The 18996-nt window shown below is 46.5% G+C and overlaps 1 protein-coding gene across 1 annotated transcript in view; it reads left to right on the forward strand.

Moving 5' to 3' along the window:
* Nucleotides 1–18996, forward strand: part of LOC148029357 (uncharacterized) — a 208019-nt gene that overhangs the window by 174596 nt on the left and 14427 nt on the right. The window contains exons 13-14 of the mRNA XM_087688149.1: nt 7290–7356; nt 15516–15581. Of these exons, the coding sequence (XP_087544275.1) occupies nt 7290–7356; nt 15516–15581 (133 nt within the window). The remainder of the gene's footprint in view (nt 1–7289; nt 7357–15515; nt 15582–18996) is intronic.

Raw genomic sequence — 18996 nt, forward strand, 5'->3', positions numbered from 1 at the left:
AGGGATGATCCGAAGCAAGGGCACGAACATGCCATCCGGTTGAATTGTTGTCTAAGCTCGTGTTTACCTTCCCATGAAAGTAACCGCGGGACTGCCAACAATTCCAATTGAAAAGAATTAGTAGCTAAGCGATCCTCCGCTGGATGCCACTGAGCCTTCTGGAGGACATGTTTCCAGGAACATACCAAATGAGTAAGCAGCGATGAAGAAGAACTGGAGAACCACGAATCAGCATTAAGAACATGCCACCAAGAACTTCGGATTTGGGTATTGCCATGTAGAAGCCCATGATCCTCAAGGAAATAACTGGCTATAACGACCCATGGATGATGATCCGAGCACATGGCGCGGAAAAGAGACCAACGGAGTGCCAACATGTGAGTTTGGGCATCTAAAATAGCCCCTCCACCTATGTGTTTGGGGGTGCACGCATGCGACAAAGGAATCCAGGAAATACCTGCATGCAAGGAATCCTTCTTTCATAGCATGAAACGAATAGACTGAGTAAGAGCATTCAGAGTCGTAGTAGTCCAGGGCAGCAATGGCAAGAAATATGTGAGCATTGGCAACATAATTGTCTGGGCTACTTTGAGGCGAATATGGAAGGGCCAGGCCTGAGACTTCCGATACAGAAACTTAGCGGCCATTTTCTGAGAAATCCATTGCAGAAGCTGCTTTGGGGGAACATCAACATCCAAAGGGTACCCAAGATGCCTGACAATGGAGCCACGAGGAACAACCATACCTTGCCAGTCCAAGGACTGCAAATCCGACTCCGTGCAGCTGAGAATGGCTGATTTGAACGCATTGATGCGAAGGCCAGACGCCTGACCAAAGAGAGCCCAAACATCCAATGCTTTTCGAAGGTTATCCTTATGTGCACGCAAAATCATAAAGCTGTCATCAGCCAAGGATTGGCTAATGAAGTGCTGTCGAGAAGGAAGCGACAATCCAGCCAACTGAGTAGAAGCTGCCATATGAGATAACATCGAAAGAACTGGATGAGTCGCAAGGGCAAAGAAGAGAGGGCTCAAAGGGCACCCTTGTCTGACAGAGCGGGCAAGGACAAATGGCTCAGTAATGCCTCCATTCAGCATGACTCGCGAGGACGCGGCAGCACTGATGGTATAGATTAGATAAGACTTCCGAGCACCAAAGCCCATAGAAGACATAAGTTCAGCAACGAAAGACTAGTCCAGATAGTGAAAAGCCTTTTCCAGGTCCAATTGAATCAGTAGGACCTCCTGATAAGAATGCCTTGCGTAATCAATCGCTAGTTGCGCATTTAATACATTGTGCAGAATGTTTCGGCCCTTAATGAAACCATATTGGAGAGGGTGCACAATGGTAGGGAGATGCTTATGGAGCCGATTCGCCATTACTTTGGAAAATATTTTATACATAAAACCCATCAAAGAAATTGGGCGCCAATGTTTCAACGTAGACGGCGAAGGAACCTTTGGAAGCAGTTTAATAAGTCCTTTCCATGAGGAAGGCATGATCCCCGTTTTCCACACCTGCTGAAACATATCCTTCAATGGTTTCGCCAGTTGGGTAGCGAAAGCCTCAAAGAACTCATTGGTGATACCATCCCAACCCGGACTTTTATCCTTGGGCAAGTGTAACAAAACGTCCATAATCTTTGTCTCACAAATATCTGACTCCATAGTAGCTTGCATGTCCTGCGGAACCTGATTGTGGACCAGGTCATAAAAAACCGAACGGGCCTCAGTAGTTCGGGTTGAAGGTGGAGAAGTGGAACCAAGAAGGTCGTGGGAATAATTCCTACATATATGCACAATAGTCTGTAGATCAAGGACTAGGTGGCCTTCTGCATCCTCGAGTCTGGTCATATTCTCTCGAGCAGGAGAGGCATGGAGAGCTCAAAAGAACTTATGAGTCTGACACGCACTATCTTGCAAAGTCTCCGTCAGATGTTGCAATTTGGCCTGCTGATACGATTTTAACTGAAACTCTTTAATAAGTTCAGCCACCCGCATTGCGAGTGCTAGCAGAAATGCATCATCTGGAGTGTCCACCAGCAGAGAACGAACCAAAGCCAGCAGGTCCTCCGCTGCTTCTCGACGCCGTCGACAAAGAGAGGCATGATGGATCCCATACTGCCGAGCAACCCATTGCACATTAGAGAGCAATCTTTCAAATGAAGCAATGCCCTGAGAGGAGAAGTCCAATAAGAATCTATCAATCAATTGCTGTATATAGCCCTGAAAGATTGCATGCTTCAAGTAAGACGAGTTGAAACGCAAAGGGAGTCTCTCCAGAAAATTGCTTGAAAGGTGCAATGGGTTGTGTAAGCAGCTCAAGCTGCAGAGGGAGGTCCGACAAGGCAAATTACTGCAACACTTTCATTTCGAGCATCTCAGGAAGGAAATCATCATTCTGCATGATGTATATACGATCCAATCTCGACCATGTTGTTGCATACTGGGCAGAATGGAAAGTAAACCCTGTAGAAGACAGGTGTAGCCAAGACCAGAGATCTTGCTTAAGAACAGCAAGAGCCAACTCATGCCACATACGACTTTCTGGTGCGTCCATTACCGAATGCCTCGATGTGGACTGGAAAGAATCAACACACATATTGAAATCCCCCATCAAGAAGCTCCGTCTGCCAAGTGACAAGAAAGTCTGCAAAGTCTGTCAAAGCTCCCGGCGAGATAAAGGATCATTCGGAGCATAGAGGCCAAGTAACCATAAGATCTCCCCTTCAAATAATATTTCAATCACCAAAAAGCGGCCATGCACATCATTTTTAATAAGAACAGGTTGATATTTTTCATGTACAATCATGAGCACACCCGAATAATGCATGGCCTGTGTCCCTGCATAGAATAAACAAAAGCCATGGCAATCCACAACTTTTCCAGCTTCTCCGTGACTCTTGTGCTCAACAGCACACAGGACATCCCACTGATTCTCATGCAATACAGTCCACATGGCATGTTGCTTGTGGCGAGAACAAATTCCTCGCACATTCCACATGGCTATTTTCATGTGTATTCAAAACAAAATCAGGTATGAGGCACAGCTTGCCTCGATTTGACTTTTTCTGCAAGAATGTCCAGGACTCTCTCATCCAAGAAATCCGCCAACACAGCAAAAGAGTTCTGAGGACCAGATTTGAAGGTAGACGGCATATCTGCTAGCTTGGGGATGGAACGGGGATAACGACGATCCCACGGGGTAATGATGTTGCCTTTGGTATCAAAAGCCAACTTAGCAGGTGGACCCTTTGGACGATCCAAATACATTCTCCTGGTGGGCTGAGGACGGGGGGCAGAGGAAACCATAGCAGGAGCAAAGTGCTCTAAAGACAACATTTCTTTTTTGCGCATATAGGTATGCATGAAATCTTGTGAGGTAGTAGGTACAGTATTCTCAATGCCAGCAACAACCCTGTTGCCTTTTTTTGTGCGTACTTCAACCCAGTCAGTGGCACGGGAATCCAGACCCGAAACCTGTTGTTTACCTTTGTCCAGAACTTTGGGGCATAGCATCCAGCGATGGAGCATCACACACCATATCTTCCATGGGTAGTGCAACATGGCCAGCATCTGAAGTGTGTTGTTGCTCCGGGCATTCGGCCATAAAATGTCCCAATTGTCCACAGGAAAAGCAATGTCCTGCAAAATTGCCCCATTTCAAACGAAAGTGTAACGGATGCATGCCAGAGCAATTGAGACGTAACCAAGCAGGCCTTTTCCTTGCAATGTCCCAAAACATACACAACCGGTTGCGATTCACAGCCCTTAGACATGGAGGGACCAGAACAGTGCTCACAGCGGCCATAGCGTCCTTCAACAGTGGCCAATAGACAGTCGGACAATTTTCCACTTCAACCCACACAGGGCATTCACGTTGCAGCATACGCTGAAAATCTGCCATTGGGCGCCATGGTACAACATGGACCAACGAACGATCAAAAAGCAAAGGCAGTTTAGACAGGAGAGTAGCATGGTGCGTCTCAAATTTCAAGAGCACCTCAAAAAAACCTTGGGGCCCAACAAAAATCTCTTCAACACATTCTCCTTGTAGAAGACTGTGCAGCCACTGGCGAATACATGAAAGCAGTGGTATTCTACCAGTGAAGAAGAGTATCACAGCGCGATCATAAAACACCGAAAAGGAGCGCAAGATAGTTTTCGGGTCCACAGTGGCTTCCAGAACATCGTTAGGTGCAGAGTCAGAAAAGACTTCTTGATTATGTTGAACATAATCGCCAAGCAGAGTGTTGGCAAATCCCAACAAATGCTCCCAGTCAACATCCTGAGAGTCCACAGAATCCGAAGCAACGTGAGCATAGGAACAATCCTGATGATCCATTGTCTCTTCCGAAGTATGCTTGGTGCGTTTACCTGCAGGCTAGATGTCAGGACCAGGGGGCATCTGTTCGGTGCACGGAACCATATCCTCAGGTTCCTCGGTATCAGAATCCGGACCAAGCGTTGCCACCGTTTGGTCTATAAAATCTTGATCCAGACCAGCCATATTGTATCACTGCATATACCGGACAGAGGCCGAGTGAAGATCTCACGGGAGGCAGAAACGTGCAGGCCGCTCTCCCTCTCTCTCTCTCTCTCTCTCTCTCTCTCTCTCTCTCTCGCTCTGTGTACAGGCACAGATCAGCTCTCTGATCTGTGCAGGGTTGCAGTCGCGTGCTGCCAGGTGATGGCTCTCTTACTCTGACTCGGCACAACAAACTGCAGAGGGCAGACACCCACGGACAGCAGCAGCAAGCAGTGCTCTCAGCACTGTGCCGTCTCCTTCCAAGGCTCGCGGTAGGACAAAGCGCAGCTCCTCTCTGCACTGTATGTGAAAGGCGCCTCACAGGCCCGCAGGTATACAGTGCGCCATGGACAGCATCACGTTTGACAAAAGGCGACTCTGGTCGAAACCCTAAAACGCACAAAGACGCAAGCAGGAGCAGGCAGTCGTCAGGCGGGTGGGTCTTCAGCCACGCAAGCAGTCATCAGGAAGTCGTGAGGTGCGCAGACAGGCGTCAGGTTCAGGCGGCAGTCAGGCATCAGGCATCAGGCGGCAGTCAGGCGCGCAGGCAGTCGTCAGGCGGCAGGCGTCAGGTGGGAATCGTCAGGTGGCAGTCTTCAGGTGACGATTGGACGGGACGCCAAACAGATCTCTCTCTCTCTCTCTCCAGCGCACTGACCCAGGGAAACGTGCAGACGCAGGAAGTCATCGTGCAGACACAGCAGGTCTTCATGCGTGCGGGGGCTTGCGGGTGGTCAGGTCAACGTCATGCCGTCCGCCATCGTCTCTCTCTCTCCCTCTTTCTCATTCTCTCTCTCTCTCTTTCACTATACAGGGGCAGGTTTGCTCTCATTATCGATGTAGAGTGGCAAATTGCACGTGTGATAATGTTTGGTCCCAGGCTTTGGATAAGGGCGCTCAGAGGATGTGCAGCAGACTGTGCAGGACAACAGGTCGGTTACTGCCTGGGTGCATGACGGCTAGCCACGTAGAGGCGGGGCAGAGCCGTCCCTTCATGTGGCATAGGGATTGTGACTGAGGAGCAGACTTGGGGGAAACTCTGATCGCAGAGCAGAAATGGTAGCGTCAGATGACAGTCGTGAAGGGGCAAGGCTCGCGGAAAGTTGGAACGGGCCGGGCAGAGGCATAGAAGCACAGTGCCCTGTCAAGTTGGAACGGCAGAAGCAAGAGACAAAGAGCACCATTGAGCGTGGGTTGCAATGAACTGGAAAGGTAGGGGCACGAAGGAAGGTGGGCGCAGACAACACTGGGCTTTAATGTGGAGCCCCAAGACGGCGGACTGCACGAACGAAAACGGAAGACGCAGAGTCAACAGACGAAAACCCTAGGCGGGTCCCGTTGCATCCCCACCATCATGCTCGCCATCTCTTTTTCTTTTGGCAATCTCTCTCTCTCTCTCTCTCTCTCTCTCTCTCTTTTTGTGAAGATAATTGAATTAAGTAGTAAATATTTTACATAAGACCATCAGGTCAGCTTTAGAAATAACAGAAAATAATAGACATAAAGGAAAGTCTATACAAACTCAAACACAGAAATGTCACACTGAAAGTACAGCTGGTGTGGAGCGAAGAGTGTCCAGCCAGGGAGTAGCAATATCAGGAAGAATCAAATCAGTAGACACCATAGAGGTGATTTGCCATAACACTAAACCCCGAATTTGGGCCACATGACCATGAATACCAGATACTGAATCAAAATGAAGGCATTCCGAGTACGCCAAATATGCCACAAGGCTGTCCATCTAAGGAAATGGAAAAGGCAGTTGAACTCAAAGAAATTGTGGAGGTCATCTTCCCCAAAATCCACGAACAAGCTGAAATCCGGTGTCGAGTCAACAGGGACCAAACACGGAAAATAAAACTCCAAATCTGCCTTGCAATAGGGGAGGAGACAAACAGATGAAGCACTGTCTCATCACATGTAGAACAGAATATGCATCGCTCAAGAGAGATCTTACGAGCTCGCAGCACATTCCCAGTAGGAAGAGCCCCAATAAGTAGCCTCCACATAAACACTTTTCCTTGATACGGAACCTTAGATTTCCAGAGCTGGATGAATCTGTCGTGCCACTTCTTTTTGCTCTCTCTCTCTCTCTCTCTCTCTCTCTGTGTGTGCCTTAGTCCTGGAGCTCTGTCCACCAGAGCTTCAGCTGTGCACATCCTACACCATAATTTCTAACATATGATATCAGAGTGGGCCAAGGAGTAAAGGTTAAGCCATTGTGAAGGAAGCACTTGATTTGAAGAATAGAACAATAAGATGAAGAGGAGAAGCCTGATGATTATGCAATAAGCTGCAAATATTTTGGGTGACAATGACTACAATTTTTGTATGTCTAATACCAGATCTATGCATCTCATGATTTTAAATGTGATGAAACTATCAAGCTGCATAAAAAGAGCTAGTGTGACCAAATATCATAGTTAGTGCTGTTCTTAAGAGGATGGGGTGTGATCTCATCAGGCTCCTGAATTGCTGCTACACGGGTTGAGTATTCCTTTGTGACCAATTGATGCTTCTGGTCTTTTGTTGGTGTTAATAACTGGCATGTGTAAGGAAATCAAGAGATGTAAAATAACAGGATTATATTGAGTGATTATTGCACGTGTTTAAAAACTAACAAGATATCCTGCCTGTAACATAGTTAAATACTTTAAACCACACCTATACCTTCTGTGGCCTCATAATTTTCTTAGTGCTAAATGTGTTGAAGTGGCTATGTCCACAAATGTAACAAGCCATTACTCATTTTTGTCTTGTAGCCTGAGAGATTTTCTTTATGAGCTGAAGAAGGCAGGACTTGGCTCTCTTCCAGGCACTGCTGCCGAGGTAAGGATATAAATAGTGTTGGAATCCATTCAAGTTTTGAAAGGAAGTTCATGGCTGCGTTTTTTCTACTTTGACTATAAGAGCCTATTTTGAGTTTGTATATTGTATCATCGGTAATGGCTCAATGCTTCCCTATGTAACTCAAGCTAGGGAATGAGCAAAATTATTTTATCAAATGTTGGGGAAACACTAGCCATTCTTGTTTTTTCATCAGCAAGATTTGCTTGATCTGTTTGGCAGTCTCTAATCGTGACTCAAAAGTATAATGTATTCTCACTTTTTAATCGTGTAAAACATCTAGTAATAGAGCTTTAGAGTTAGGCTTTTGTCATGTACTGCTTTATCCTCTTCAAACGTATACATATGAGATATCACATGAGAGTGGAGCTCTTCTGATGGCTCTCACTACTGGTATGCTCTGTAAAGGTTTAGTCAAGCTGCACCTAGAGGCTTACAAGACTGAATATACACAACCGCCATGCCAATGAATTTGTTGACACTTCTTTATATGCTCTCATGTTTTGGTGTCATCCTAGGAGGTGCTGTAGGAAATCATGCCCTCAGATTATGAACTATGAAGGAACGACAAATGTTGCTTCTGATAGCAGCACTGCAGGATCTTTTTTTCTTTGCAAGTAAAATGTGGCTGATTATATTACTCAAAAAAACTGATTACAACAGAGTGCTCATGCTCGATAGACTAGCTGGAGCTGGCACCAGGTCATAAATACATCATGTGTACAAGCCTCTCAAGGTGGTCTGGGGGGGATGGCGGCAAGAAGCCATGGGGGGTATCACCATCTGGGGCTGCCTGCATGCATTTTGAAGAAGAGGTCCTAGCCGCTCTAGGTGTGCATAAAGTGAAAACGAAGCTTCTGACGAGCTTGAGACTCGCCTTGCACCTGGTCCCATCGGACACGGAGGGAGTGGACGATGGAGGTCCAGAGCTCTACCAAAGTCGCATATACTAAAAGTCTCTCTCCACCAAAAGCCTCCTGACACCGCGCCTTCCAAATGTGCCATCTAGTAAGACTCTCTATGATCTCCCATACCTCAGAGCGGTCTGTTGTGGGCTGCACAACCCAGTCTCAATTATGAAGATCGTGTCCTACATCCTAGTCTCATACAAAAGGTGATAGCCCTGGCTGACTGCTTGCCAACAGAAAGCTCCCCATGAGATACATCCAAGGCTGGGTGCTAGATGGTGGAGAATGCGGCATGCTTCTCTCCACACGAGCTGTGCCACCTCACACGACCAAAGGTAGTGCTTCTGCTGTGTGCAACGTTTACACCCTCCATCCTTCTCCATCTAAGCTAGCCAACTACCTACTGCCAGGCCTCCATGTGCTAACAACCATAAGAAATACGATACCCTCCTCGGCCTCCAATTGTCCCATAGGTGGCACCAAAAAGTTCATCTTGCTGCTCTCTGTCAAGGACTAGACGCCCCCCCTTCTCCTCCATGGTGAGAAAAGTCCCATGTGGGTGCCGCCCACTCTACCTACCACCTATAGGGGGATACCTGTTGGTGAAAATCTTGCGGCCCCTATCTCACTAGGCTCTATCGGCTCTCATATTGGGGGGTGAAGCCACTCTTGTGGTATCGTTGCGTCAATCTCCCTTCTCCTCAACTCAACTCCTCTCTGACAATGTGATGCATGCTGCAACACCTCCTGCTTCACTATCCTGTACACCTCCCGCCATGTCCTGATGGTATGACTAGAGCCGGCCTCCCAACCCAGCCCACTGGATGTGGGGGCGCTCGCCAATCTGTATCCCATTGCGATCGTTGACCTAGGGGTTCCAGATCTCTGACCTAGTCATACCATGTCCTGATGGTATGACTAGGGCCGGCCTCCCAACCAGCCTACCTGTACCCTATCGCGATCTCTGACCTAGGGGTTCCAGATCATCGGTTGGCGGTCTATCTCCTCCTGGCAACTTGGGGGGCTCTGAATGACGGCCAGGCTCTGCCACACACGAAGTAGGCTACGGAGGAAGGAGAATCTCAAGGATGGCCTCCAGTCACCGCCAAGCCTCAGTCTACACTCCTCGAGATCGTCCTACAATAGGACCTTCCAAGTCTACCCTCTTGGTGTGAGATTGCGGACTACTAGTTTGCCCAAAAGGGCCAGACTCTGATACCCTGGGTCGATGATCCCAAGCTCTCCCTCTAGCCGATGTGGATGATGGTCGCCCATGCCACCTTGGCCCGAGAGTCCGTGGAACCGTTTGATAGAGAAAATTCCGCACTAGGCCGTAAAGATGAACTACACAGGACGAGGAAAAGCACCAACACGAGGCGATGTACCAAGTGGTCACTAGGAGGACCTGGTTAACGACCAAGGATCAGCCTTCTAGGGAAAGGCGAGCAATACTCCAGTAGGTCAGCTTCCGTAGAATAGAGTTGAGGACCGGAAGAAACTGTTGGGCAGGAGTGATGTCGAGTCTTACTTGGAACCCTAGGTAACGGATAGTCTGCCCTCTGTACACCCATCTGAATCCCAAGTGGACGCCCCACTCCGTGCTAGAGTCCGGGTCCGTAAGGAAGCCAAATGACTTTTGCCAGTTGATTTTCGCTCCCGCTGCAGTGCAAAATACCTCGAGAGCTAGTCTCACTCTCTCCAGCATCAGCTCATTGTCTTCTATGTAGAGTGTTGTATCATTTGCATACACTGAGTCTAACAGCTCGGTCTCCTCTCTCATCCGAAGTCGGAGGCCACGTAACTCGCTCATACATGACTTGAGGAAGTGAGACATTGCCTTTGCAAAGAGTAGGAACATATACGGGGCAAGAGAGCAGCCCTGTTAGATTGATCTCTCCAGTCGAAACTTCTCCCCCCGCCTGCCACCTATGAGAACCCTGTTGGTAGCTGATTTGTAAAGTACAGAGACCTGAGGGATCCATGCTTGGGATAAGCCCAACCTCACCATGGTGCTCTCTAAGAAGTCCTAGTCAACCTTGTCATAGGCTTTCTCGAAGTCCAAGAGAAGTACCGCCAAACCTTGACCACTGTGTTGGGTCCACTCTGTCGCCTCAAAGAAGGTGAAGACATTGTCTAGGATGCTCCTATCAAAACCTGCCTGTGTGTCATGAATGATGTCTGGAAGCACAAGGTGGAGTCGCCTACCAATCATCTTTGCCAGTGCCTTATAGGCCACTAACAACAGGGTGATCGGTCTCCACTAGGATAGCTTCAACCGATCTCTCCCTTTGGGAAGGAGATTGATAAGACGTGTTGATAGACTCCCTGGCATTTGTCCTAAGGTGAAAATCTCTTGAAAGGCCAGTAGCAGGGGATCCCTCACCACCTCTCACTAGGTAGTGAAAAAGGCCTTAGAAAGACCATTCGCTCCTGGGCATCTTTGCCTGTCCTGGGCATAGAATCTAGTTCCTTCTCTATGAAGGGGTCTAGGAGGGAGCGTCCCACCTCCTTTGTGACAAGGGATGGGATGTGGTCCCAGACCCGTTGTCCACATTGCTGTCCTCTGGCTCAGGTTGTCTCCTGCTGGAAAAGGTGTCTATAGAAGTCAATGGCAATCTCCATCACCTCATTTGGGCTAGAGCGAATCCTCCCATACTGATTTTGAAGGTTGCGTATTTGCTCTCCTGAGGTGCGGGGCTGATGAACCTGGAAAAACTCCCTACACATCATGTCCCCCTTCCGCGCCCAAAAGGCTGTTGAGGTGTGGAAGGAAAACTTCGAGTGCTTGTCCTCTAGGCCGGCGAGGGCTGCTCGTGCACGCACCTCCTGTGCTTGGAGAATGGGATCCCTTGGTGCCTCTTGTAGTAGTCTCTACGTGGTTACTAGGTCCCATCGGAGTGTTCTCTCCTCCTCCCAGCTCTGATGCTTGGCATGTAGGGTTGTCTCTTGGCAGATACTGCTCGACTCGGCTAGGACCTCTGCAACCTCCTCTGTAATCCGGTCCCTCATGTCCTACTCCCTAGTCAGGGATCCGACAGAATTGTGTGTCTAGGGCAGAGGCTAAGGCATCAAGTGTTAGGAGAACCGGGCAATGATCAGATAAAGTGGTGCCAGCCAATTGCCCTACCTGGCCTCCGCAAGATCATCCCCACTCTCCCACATGAAACTTGTCCAGCGGCTCCAGCAAAACTCCGCCTAGTCGCCTGTATCCCCAAGAGAAGTTTAGCGATCTCTCCCTCTTGTGGAAAGCTGGGTCTCTCCAAGCATCACGTGCTCCTACTGTTAGTAGGAAGACCTCCCATGCCTCCTGCTCCTTCCTAGCCATGCCCTAGTAGTTTCTACCTCTGCCCTTTTGGTCCTCTAAGGCCTCAAGGTTGTTGAAGTCTTCTCCAACAATCCAGGAGTCCACCTTCGAGAGTCTTGCTGCAATCTCCACCTAGAACTTGCTGCGTGCCCTAACCTCAGTAGGGGCATAGACGTTGAGGACTGCAAGACACGAATCCCCAATATCCAATGTGATCCAAAGAACCCTCCCTACCACAATCATCTTGTGGTCATGTGCACAGGCGGTGAGGCTTAGGCCAATAGAGGTCCATACGCCTCCACTCCTGCCGCGGGCGCCAATGGCGTGTTCCTAGGAAGTGTGTGAATGGCTTGGGAGTACCTTCCCTACCCAATGGGCCTGGGCGGGAGTGAGCTTGTGCTCCTGCAAAAGTAAGATGTCGATCCGTCTGGCGAGAGCACGCTGTAACTCCTGCCGAACAATCAATTTTCTAGAACCACGTGTCCCATTGTAGTGGAGGTTGTTCACATTCCAGGATGCAATATGTAAACTTATAGGGAAACCTGTGGCTGACCAAACAGGCATCTGTTCGGTGTGGAAGCTGCTGACGAAGAAGAAGAGCTATGGGGCATGCAGATCCGCTTTGTTGTAGGCTTGGACAGTGAACTCCATTCCCCCATGGTGGCTGTCGGGCGGGACCATGGGGGTGATAGATACTCCTGGTGGTACCACAAGGGCATCTATCAGCAAGGCTGAGAGGCATAACTCTATATACTAGTAGAAATGGGTTGCCTATGCTAGGGGCCACTTGATCACATCCATCGGAGCTCTCCACTGTAGAGGGGCTCGAAAGATAATGCTCAGATGTGGGACCTTAGCTCCAGCCCACTAGTTAATGTCCATCATGCAACCTGGCCATTGTTGTGGAAAAAGAGGCTAGTCCTCCTTCTCCCATGGACTGGGAGGTGGATGTGCGGGCTGTGGGCCCTCGGGTGAGGTGGCTTGTGACGCCTCCATGGGAGGTGGATGTGGAGGCTTGTGGTCTTGCCGGGTGGGATGAGAAGGGGGGGCCGCGGGGTGCTCTGCCGGGAGGGTGACGCTCGCCCTCTTGCTCCTTGCTGCCGTGGTTGTGTTTGAGGGGCTGATTGTGGCTCCTTCTGCCGTCTCCCTCTCTGTCGTCTCTGGACCCGTGTAAAGTCGTCAGTGTCCACCTGTGGATCTATCGGCGAAGCCGCCTTGGCTTCAAAGCATGTGCAATCTAGTCCCTGATGCCCAAAGTCATGGCAATGCAGGCACTGCCCTGACTGCCCGGTCACAATAACTTGCTGCTGCCTAAAAGAGTGTCTGTTTGTCTCAATCTCCAGAAACTATGGTATATTCTGTCTCTTTCACTACCATCTGTACCTTTGGGACTCCTACGGCTGTCAGTGTGTTCGCGAAGGAGGCGGGAAGGACAGTGCTGAAGAGCCGTCCAAAGTCCTCCACTAACTGGCGGTACTCTACTGCCAGTCGGGGAAGAGTAGGGTGACCGGATGTCTAAGAATCCTGTTATGGAGCGTGAATGCCTCCACTGTGAAGCCACTGTACCAGGGAACCTGTTATGGAGGGAGGGGGGTTAGGGAAGGCTGGGCGACAGGAGGGGAGGAGGCGCAACGCGATGGGAGGAGGGGGGGGGAGAGCTGGGCGCGATGGCGGGCAGCAGTGCGACGGGCAGGTAGCTACTCGCACTGTAGGATCTAGACAAGTAAGTTAAAACATCCAGAGTAGTTTCATCCCCAGGAAACTCTGCACACATTATTGGCATCATCTAGAGCAGAGAATTGGCACATCTATCAGTCTCTCAATTGGAAAGGCCTGCACATCGTTTGCCTGCACAGTGTGTAAGCAGGGACACAGAGAGATGTTTTAAACCTTTGTTTTTAGAAATTGAGGCATATATGCATAGATATGACCTGCACTGTTGCAAAACAATCCACTCTTGTGATAGATCTACAGTTAATGTATCCTGCTAGTTTGAATAAGGAAGTAGGGTAATAGACTGCATATAAGCTGTAGGCCTATGCCGCAATGGTTTGCTTCTCCATATTTCCACCTTGTTGTCTATGATACTCCTTGACATCCTTGTTCTCTCTTAGTGCTCTGCTGGACAGTTAAGTTCTTTCTTGGGGCTTCTCCAGAGCTAATGGAAACTAACAGATCTTGCTTGAGCTGCTAGGGGGTACTTGCCTTTTTATAGAATTTCCTGGCACTGGATGATAACCAAACCCCATGTGACATACTTCAACTCCTCTTTGGTGTCTTTTTAGCTGTTTGAGACTTTTGTATAGAAATACATCATTATTCGGGGTTTTTCTGAATAATAGTTATATACCTGAATAAAAAGTCTTTCAAATTAAAAGCTTTTGATTGAAAATGTTTCAATCAAAATTAGTTCTCTGGAAATGATTTTTTATCGAAAGGCAGTCGATCAAAAAAACTGGCTACATAAATGTAGTCCATTAAAGATTTTTGAACTTTTCCATTTCTTCTTGAGCTCTTGTTAAGCCCAAAACATCCCAAAAGTAAGTTTTTATAAGTTTTTTATTTCTTTAAATTAAAATTTATACAACACTCGTTTTTTATATATTTGTTGTGTTAGAGGTTTACCTCACAACGAACAACCATCAATTTTACTTTTGGGATAGGACCATTTCGACCTTAAATATCCACAATCTCTGCATCAACTATTGATATACACAATGCACATCTATATTCAGTGCACTGTCAATCGGTAGCAAATGCTGATTATCAATTATTACATGACCGTAGGCTGTCTAGAATTTCCAAGTACTCCAGCTGTGAGTCCGAGCAGCATAGGATGTTTAGATGTGCTACAATCTGGATAGAAAAATCTCTGAAAGGAATGAAAATCAGCTACATCCTGATAAGTAATGACAGACTTGATTGGTCCCAAGAATCCTGATAAGTAGAGAAAAGTCAGGCCCATCCTGGTAGGTGAAGATGTAAGTGCCAAAGAAGAGAACCTTAAGTATCTTGAGCCATACCCGCTGATCACAAAGGTAATCCATAGGAATCATGAGCTCTCTCTAGGAATTCTCTACAAAGATGGAATTTGGCAAAGTGGGCAATATGACTGAGCCAAATGCCCATGGCAAAGCTACAATGTGCAACAAAGCGGCAAAATTATTGCAAAACCTATTCCATAGGGTGTGCCTGAACTCTGTAAAGACTAATGCCTGGCTATGTTGATGATTAAGAACAGCAGGGGTATGAAGAGGGGAATGAGGATATCTGTGAACCCAACTGTATGGTATACTGGAAGACAGGAAATCCTTAGTGGCGAGGAGGGATGCGAGAACTTGCCAATACCACTGCCAAGGATCCCAAGCATCCAATGCAAGGGCCTTCACTCAAGATCCCAGTAGGTGACAACAAGCATCAGAACACAGTAGACTTAGGCTAGGATCAATGTGCAATTGATTGTTATGGAGCTGCAATCAATACCCTCTGCACAGTGCACCAATGAAAATCGCTGAGATGAACAGTGGATAGTGTAAGGCATCCATTAGGATCGAGGATGAACTGCTTGTTGCTTTGCCTTGATAGGAATTTAAAAGCTTCTCTGTAGAGAGGACATGGCAAGTTGCAACCTTGCTTCGGGATATGCCTATTCTAATTTTCATACTGGGCCATAACTTGCCTCCAACTTGCCCAATGTCCCTAAGTACTTAGCTGACGATGTTAGAAAAAAATTAGATTCTGAAATTTCAGGATATGTAATGGACTACAATCACTAAAACTCAAGCCACAATCCTGCATGCATTTGCGTTTTGTGCATACATTTGTTATGTAATGCTATGTGTACTTGATGCAATGTTAAAATCTGTCAATTATTTCCTGAATATGGCAGTGTTTTCTTATTGACTAATTATAAACCCTGTTTGAACAAGATTTTAGATGATGAAATCAGGAACATAATTTGCCCAGACAAGATTACAACCCAAAAATGGCTTGAGGTAACATATTAGATTGTGGCTTTATTATCTCTATATGTCATGTTGTACTGTGTGGTGAACCAATGTTATAACTCATAATTTAGGCTTACAGGAGAATATTTCAGTTACAATTTCATGAACTTCAACTCTTTTATTATTTCCATTAGTTAAGATTACTTTCTTCAAAATCTTACAGCTACATTTTGCATAGCAATGCCATATATTTGTGTGCGCCCAGCTTGTAGACTGTCCAGCCAAGGGTGTTCTAATACTTGCTTTTATCTTGTTACATTGTACTTGTAGATTTGTGTGCGCCACCTTGTTTACTGTCCAGCTAAGGGCATGCTTGTATCTGTTTCTGTCTTGTTACATTTTACCATGCACATTTTAACTTTAGTAGAATCCCTTTCCAGAGAGTTGGCCCAATAGAAAATGTTTGAATTGTGATCTGTAATGTCTTTTGCCATAAATGTACTTAATTTCTTTTTTCCAAGAAAAGAAGATTCTATCAATAACACCTTGGAAAAGAACTGAGTTAAAATGCAAGTACAAAAAGTCTTGTGAAGGACTGCTAAGTACATTATAAATTGAATAGTTGAGTAAACTATGAACCAGTGGGCTGTAATGCCAGACCATGTGAGGTGCTAAATGGAAGAAGGTCCTAAAGTTCCAAGTCCGCAGAAAAGCATCTCTCCTCCTCATCCACTTGGAGTCGCTTGTAGTCTCTCCCATTTCCCGGTGGAATCCATAGATTTGGTATAAGGACATGCTGAAGTTGGAGGAGTGCACACACCGGTCTGTCCTGGAGAACTGAAGAGAGCATGTGGATCTTCCATGCTTTGCTATGAACCAAAGATCATGACCTCTAAGGAAGTTGAACTCCTCCCAAGCATTGTGCTGTCCTCCTCTGATGATCTCTATGCTCTTGCCTCTCCTCTAGGGCCTCCACCATATTGAATTCTCCACATACTATGCAATGTAGTGGGTGTGAGAGGAAGGACAGATCAGCTGAGAGTACAATTGATAGTGTAGAGTGTAAGAGTGTGAGAGCAAGACACCCAAAGCAATAATCTGAAGTGTAAGATGCAAGTACAAAGTACAACCCTTAAACCTTAGGGTTGTGAGAGGGAGTTCACACTTGAAGAGTATAAAAACACGATAAGTGCCCAAATTGTGTAACATAGGCACATAAAATGAAAGGAATAAATCTGGGGGAAAAAACCTCTCGTACAGAGAGTAAAATGTGTCCTAGTGTCTTATTGAAGATCATCGACACTCTGTGAACGTAGGCGTGAGTCAAACCCAACAAACCCCCTTGGAGTGAAGAGTGATTAAGATACAAAGGTCATCTATCAAGGGAGATCAAATTTAAAGCATTGCGAAATGCTTCAAATTTGTCACGAGGAAGAGCTTTGGTGAAGATGTTTGCCACATTATTGGTGGTAGGGTAGTAGACAAGGCTGATATCACCTGCATGTAGCCTCTCTTTGATAAAGTGATAATGGATCTCAATGTGTTTCGTGTGTGCATGAAACATTGGGTTCTGTGCACTGCAATGGCACTCTGACTGTCAATGAATAAAGGAGTAGGCTCCATGACAGATACATCCAAATCAGCTAACAAGCATCTAAGCCATACACATTCAACTATGGTAGAGTGAAAGCTGCCTTGTATTCGGCTTGACGTGATGATGTGGCAACAGTGGATTGTTTTTTGCTAAGCCAAGAGATGCAAGATGAGCGAAGAAAGAAACAATTGCCACTAGTGGAATGACAAGAATCATAATCACCAGCCCAATGAGAATCACTGTAAGCATATAAGTGCAGTGGTTCCCCCTTGGCATAAAGCAATCCAAGAGTCCTAGTACCTTGCAAGTAACGGAAAACATGCTTGACAACTTGCCAATGTGACATGCGTGGCTAATGCATATATTTGCTTAGGGTTGAAACTGCAAATTGTATGTCTGGCCTTGTGTCGCATAAGTAAATAAGACATCCAACTGCTGGAGCATACATATTGATATCAAATAAGTCACTATCATCATGCAATGTCAGCTTCAATCCAGGTTCCATTGGTGTACACACTGGCTTGCAATCCTGTAAGCCAAACCTCTCTAGAAGTTTGTCGACATATCTCAACTATGACAATCGAATGCCTCTAGCATCATGAATGACTGAATGCCCAAGTAATAGTACAAAGGCCCCAAATGTGACATCTCAAAAGTTTGGTGCAAATTTTGTTTGAATGCTGAAACCTGATGAGTATGTGTCACTGTAAGCAAAAGATCATCAACATATAGACATATGACTAGCAAGGATCCCCCCTCTTTACATACGTAAAGGGTAGACTCGGATGAGCTGTTTACGAACCCTTGGTTGAGTAAAAAGGCATCGATATTTGCATATCAAGCTCAAGGAGCTTGTTTCAAACCATATAAAGCCTTTTTCAGCTTGCAGACCAAGTGTTCGGATCCCTCAAGTGCAAAACCAATGGGCTGTTGTACATACACTTCTTGAAGTTCCCCATATAAAAATACAGTCTTTATATCAAGCTAATGCACAGTCCATCCATAATGGGCAACCAAAGCAACCATAGACCTAATGGTAGTCATGCAGGATGTAGGAGCAAATGTCTCCTCCTAGTCAATGCCTTTCTTCTGTGTGTATGGCCACAAGCTTGGCCTTATATTTGTCAATGGATCCATCTACATTCCTTTTCAGCTTATAGATCCACTTTGTACTAATGGCTTTCTTCCCGATAGGCAAAGATACTAAATCCCATGTTTGATTTTTTACGATGGAATCAAACTCAGCTTGCATTGTTGCCATCCAATGCACACTTTGTTGTGCATCCTCAAAACATTTAGGCTCCTCATCATTAAGTGTATCCGTTGCCATAGCAAATTCCATGGTATGTGCATCATCGTGCATACGAGCTTGCCTTCTAGTACGATCAGCAATAGGAGCATCCAAATGACTATCTTTCATGGTCTGCAAATACCATCTAGGCATCTGCCTAGCCTCTTGATTGTGTACAAGCTCTTGCTGAATTTTAAATTCAGCACCTTGTTGAATATTCAGATCGGCTACAGGTTGCTTTTTTGCATTATCCAATGGAGCAGCTGGTTGAACATTAAGTTCACTTGCTGAAGCTCCAGTTGTATCATTGAAAGAAATGGGCAGCAGCCCTTCAAATACATCATTGGCAGCCTGATATGTGTCAAGACCAGCAAGGGATAATTCTGATTTTCATTGAAAACCACATCCCTACTGGCAAATACTTTTTTAGAGACAGGATCATATAATCTATGTTCTTTTCTCTCACTGTTGTACCCCACAAAAATGCATTTAACAGCCTTGTTATCCAACTTCTTCTTGAGTACCTTGGGAATGTGTGCATATGCAAGAAACCCAAAAGTACGAAAATGCCCAATAGA

The sequence above is a fragment of the Lygodium microphyllum genome, chromosome 11, assembly GCF_053477565.2.
Source record: "Lygodium microphyllum isolate KBCC chromosome 11, Lygodium_microphyllum_v1.1.10, whole genome shotgun sequence".
Classification (NCBI taxonomy): Eukaryota; Viridiplantae; Streptophyta; class Polypodiopsida; order Schizaeales; family Lygodiaceae; genus Lygodium; species Lygodium microphyllum.